Source organism: Dryobates pubescens, chromosome 23 (assembly GCF_014839835.1).
Source record: "Dryobates pubescens isolate bDryPub1 chromosome 23, bDryPub1.pri, whole genome shotgun sequence".
In the NCBI taxonomy this organism is placed as follows: domain Eukaryota; kingdom Metazoa; phylum Chordata; class Aves; order Piciformes; family Picidae; genus Dryobates; species Dryobates pubescens.
In genome coordinates, this window is record NC_071634.1 from 12,512,344 (window position 1) to 12,517,331 (window position 4,988).

Genomic DNA, 4,988 nt, shown 5'->3' on the forward strand with positions numbered 1-4,988 from the left:
GTTGGGATACGGACAGCCTCGACCGTTTCTCCGAGGGCCGCGAAGTCACATCCTGCAGCCCCAGCCGAAATCTCAGCCCACCAGCTACCCCTGGCCTCCCTAACCGGCTCCACCAGAACGAAAACAACTCGCCGCCCTACTCACTTTCCCCAGCAGCTGCCAAGGATTTAACCGGCACGGTCCCTTGAAGCCCATCCCCGCATTGGACCACCCGAGAGAAGCGACTGGATATCCCCAGGGCTCCTCTGATCACACCACATCCACGCCGCATCCACGTTGCAACTGGGGCAGGGGGAAATCAAAACAGCAGTCTCGGCTCCCCGGGGCTCGTTTCATCCTGAATGTGTATTATCAAGTAACTCCTTAAGTTGCCCACCCCAAGCCCCTCAGAGGGAACCAGCATAGGTGCTGCACAGTGCACAGGGGCAGAGCAGCCCTAGGGACCGGAGGGACAGGTCCCCGCCAGGCCCCACGATCCCTAGCGCCAGCTCCCAGCAGACAGGGTAACAGAGGGACAAGTCTGAACTACAGCCTGAAGTCTGTCGCGGGGGAAAAGTCGCTGGGGAAATCCGTATCCAGTCTCACAAACGACACAAGCATCAGAGCTAAGTGTTAAACTGAAGTTTATAAATTAAAACAAAACAACAACAAAAAAAGTACAGCGGATAGCTTACAAACATTCACAATTCATTTGAAGTAAATAATCTAGTTGAGTGCACAGTGCCATTAAAAGAGACAGGGAACGAGGGGGAAAGGGCAGAAAATAAGCGCAATGAATTACCTTGAAAGAAAAGAAACTGTAATTACATTGCTGAGCAGATCAGAAATCCCTGCCCCGGGAGGAAAAGGTCTGCAGAAGAACTGTGAAAGGCACTGATGGTATTAAAATTTCCCACTACATCATTATTTTTTTTTTTTAAAAGCCCGACTAAAAATATTCACATTGAATATAAAAATAAGAATAACAACAACTTTAATACAACCGGAAAGTGCGAAAAATCCGTAACTCCTCCCTCCCCAAACACGGAAAGATCTCAGGAAAAAAGGAAAATATGAAGTCTGGAGTTTCAGTATAAGTCTCACCCTTTTCTGACATATTTATCCTTTGCCAGGGATCATGGAGTACGGGAATAACATGGGCAACAAGAGCAGGGGGGTCTGAAAGAGGCTTCCTTACATTCAGCACCATACAAGGCACACTCAGTTTGCAACGAGTTGGAAGACCAAGGACTCAAACAGACGTCAAAAATAATCTTCCTTACAATCCACCGAGGGAGTCCTTGATCTCCTCTTTTGAGCTGCATTTGGTTTTGTGGGTTGGTTTGGTGTTTTTTTTTCCTCTCCTTTTTTTCCCCCTTTCTCTTTCTCTCTCCCACACAAGATCGAGTCTCTACCAATCCAAAGCGAAATAAAATAAACAAACGAGAAGTCTACACCAAATACACTGACAACATGGATACCATGAACTAGTCGTGCCGAATTGTGAGAGTCCTCGGCTGGCAGGGTGGGAAAGGGGTGAGGGGCAGGGTGGGGGTGGCTGAGAAGTCCTACGTTGGCAGAGGAGAGGGTGAGGAACCATCCGAACAATATTAATAATAAAAATAAAATAATAATAAATACTGTCCAAGGCACTGAGAGCTGCAGCTGGGGCTCTGGATTTGAGACACTGGATGGATAGGTGGATGGATGGTGGTGGTAGAGGGGAGATGGGTTTCCTGGCTGCCAGTGTGTGTGTCGGTGCAGGTTGGAGGGGGAGGGGGGAGGGGTATGTATGTGTACCGCTCACTGGGTGCCAGCGGCTGCGGTGCAGGTGGACAGAGCCCACCCGGGCAGGCAGTAGTAGGGGTAGTAGTAGGAGGGCTGGAGGGAGAGCAGCGAGGGTGGACGCAGCACCTCGCCGGGGTGGTATTGTCTCTGGTCGTCGCGCACCAGCACCTTGACGGCCACCTTCTTGGCGGCGGGGGCAGCGGCCAGGAGATCAGCGGCCATTTGCCGCCGCTTGGTCTTGTAGCGCCGGTTCTGAAACCAGATCTTCACCTGCGTCTCGGTGAGCTTCAGAGAAGCTGCCAGGTCGGCCCGCTCGGGCCCCGACAAGTACCGCTGGTGGTTGAAGCGCCGCTCCAGTTCGAAGACCTGCGCGTGGGAAAAGGCTGCGCGGGAGCGCTTCTTCCGCGGCTTCGGCGCCGCCGTCTCCTCCTCCCCCTGCAGCAGATTGCCACACTTGCCCGCTCCGTCCTCTTCCTCCGGCGGGCTGCGATCTGCGGGCAGGGCGAAAGCACGGCGGTCAGGGCTGGCAGACGCCGGGATACCCAACATCCCCGCAGGACCCGCAGCCTGCCACGACGGGGCGGGCGGAGACCCCGCCGAGCCGCTGCTGAACTCAACGTCGGGACAGCCGGGGGTTTCTCGCTTTCTTTAGGCACCAAGCGCCCTCCCGGCCTGCGGGCAAAGGGCTCTCCTCGTCCTATGGGATGCGTTCTGCGGGCTTCCCCCCCCCCCCGGCCCCGGCACAGCCTGGGTCCGTTCCACAACCCCCACGGTGCCAACGAAAAGTCCCTGCCATCTTCCAGCTCCCCCTTCCTCCCTGGGACCCTCCTGCCCTTCCCGCGCGGATGTCCCCTACCTGAGACGGCAGCGGACATCTCGCTGTCACTGAGCCCGGCGCAGTCCCGTTCCACCGCCTCCGGAGGTTGCGTTTCCTCCGCCACCGCCGCCGGTCGCATCCCGTCCACGGCTTCGGCGGGGCGGGCGCTGCCAACGGCACCCTCCTCCTCGGAGCGCCGCTCGCCCTCGGGGTCTTCGCTGAGTGCCGAGTCCGAGTCCCAACTCGCTGCCGTCCGCGGAGCACGGGCACCAGCGGCAGCGGGCGAGGGAAGCGGCGGCCCTTCGGCGGCGCCGCACAGCCGCCATCCGCCGGCCGCTCCCGGGGGCGGCGGCCGTCCCGCCGCGTGGCGGGCGCGCTCCTCCTTCTTGTTGAGGATGGCCTGGATGGAGAAAGGCGTCAGGGCGTTGCCGCCGCGGACGGCCATGTCCCGGTGGCGCGGCGGCCCCCCGCGGACGAGCAGCGGACCCCGGCCGCGCCTTCAGCTGGGCAACCGCATCGCCGGCCGCGGCCGAGACAGTGCCGGGCCCTTCTCTGCCGCCGGGAGGGCGGGCACCAGCGGGGGCAGCCTCTCTGCGCCGCTGCCGGCCCACCCGCCCATAGGGCCGGGGCCGCCGCGCCGCGCTCCGCCGGGCGCCGCCGCGGGTCCCTGGCGGCGCGGGCGCTGCCTCCGCCCCGCTCTGTCCCGCCCCGCGCCCGCCTTCTCCTTTTTCTGCCGGCGGCGCTGTCATCCCTCACCGCCGCCTGACAGCGCCGGCCCCGCGCCTTCCCATTGGGCAGCCCCCGCACAGCGCGGCTGGCGATTGGCTACTTTTCGCCGCGGGGCGATGGAGCTCCGCGGGGCGCTCGGCGGGGCGCACGGCGCTTTAACCCCTTGCATCCCGCGTGGCTCGGCCCCCCGACGCACCGCGCCGTCCGCTACTGTCCGTAGTGGGACAGGCCCGTCGGAGAGCAGCCGCTGCCTCCCAGAAACAGACACAATAATCCTTTCAGGATGTTTCCCCTCTCGCCGCGCCTCGGCCCAGCTGGGCAATAAACCCGGCCTCGGGGAAGGGTCCGGTCACGGCGGCAAGAGTCGCGGGGGAACGGGAGCAAGGTCGCAGGCTGGAAAGCATTTGATGCGAGCTGCTCTGGAAAGGGTCTCTGGAAACGGCTTGTTTCAGGATCTGTCGGGAGGATAGCACTGCCACGCCGGGGTTGGGGCCATGCGTGAGCCGCGGGAGACGTGCCCGGAGCTCGGGCCGCTCGGCCGGTGGTTGTAAAAGCAAAATAGCCCCGACTGGCTCATCAAAATGGGCTCTCACATCTCCTACTGCTTAAAAACATGGACAGTTTATGTTAGGGACGGTCTTCGGTCCACGGGGCTTTTAAAGACCTATTTAGGAGGGCAATTTCTCGCAGATTAAAGACTGCTTTCCTCGAGAAGATCCTTTCCGTGAAAGAAAATGGCCCTAAAAAGTGAAGCTTTTAGAAACTATTATACGCACGGCAATTGTGTAAACGAGAGTCGTTACCAAAACAACGATGTGCCCCAAAACATCACTCTTTTATTTATTTCAGACGTTATTTGTATTGTCAGAGCTAACAGAAAAAAACCAACCAAACAAAAAACACCAAAAAACCCCCACCCAAAACCAACACGGTGAAAGCATCAAGCAGGTACACGAGAAATGACATGCCAGCCCTTCGCCAGTGGTTTTTGGGGAGACGCGGCAACGTCAGGAACCAAAGAGTGTGAAAATGATATTCCCAAACTCGGTTTCGTTTCGTAAGCCTTATTCCCGGGGTGTTAAACCTGCTTCTTCACAGGCGTGTGCCCACATTTCATTACAGGATCCCGCAGAGACTATCGCCTGTTTGCGGTATGCTACAAAGCCATGATAATTGATTATCAACGACTCTGGCACAAATTAAATATTTCAGTCATCATTCTTACCTAGAAAATATATATATATAAAAAAACCAAAACAACCCCGCTTTCATACACAGCACGAAGCCGGAGAGTACCTTTGTGTGACTGAAGGAGAACAGGCTTTATCTCTCTGAACAAATCCATCCTGTTTTAAATAGCCTTGCTCGGACTCGCTCATTATCCCTTTTTCTCACCTGGGTATTTCCCAAGAAAGCCATCGCTTCTGCCACCCAGGACTTCGGTGCCATGATGTACTTAGGAGATTTCCCAAGGGGATATTTTTAAGAGCTGGGGTGAAAAAAGAGGCATTTGTGAAAGGTGCGAGAAATCCACTTAGGAGAAGATGTGTAGGAGGTGTAGGAAGGGTGCCCTGTAAGGGCATTTTAAGGGGTACTAAACAGCTGAGAAATGAAATTCGGGGTGTCAGAGGAGATGCGTGGAGGGAGACGCGGGGAGAGAGGCAGGGCTCAGCAC

At 57.4% G+C, this 4,988-nt stretch overlaps 1 protein-coding gene across 1 annotated transcript; it reads right to left on the reverse strand.

The window, feature by feature from the left end:
• Positions 1 to 626: 626 nt before the first annotated feature.
• NKX3-2 (NK3 homeobox 2) lies at positions 627 to 3,270 on the reverse strand. The gene is made up of 2 exons (XM_054172256.1): positions 2,624 to 3,270; positions 627 to 2,258 (listed from the first exon to the last, which is right to left on the reverse strand). Exons 1-2 carry the CDS (start codon positions 3,027 to 3,029, stop codon positions 1,783 to 1,785), a joined length of 882 nt encoding a protein of 293 aa, XP_054028231.1. The 5' UTR covers positions 3,030 to 3,270; the 3' UTR covers positions 627 to 1,782.
• Between the last annotated feature and the right edge of the window lie 1,718 nt (positions 3,271 to 4,988).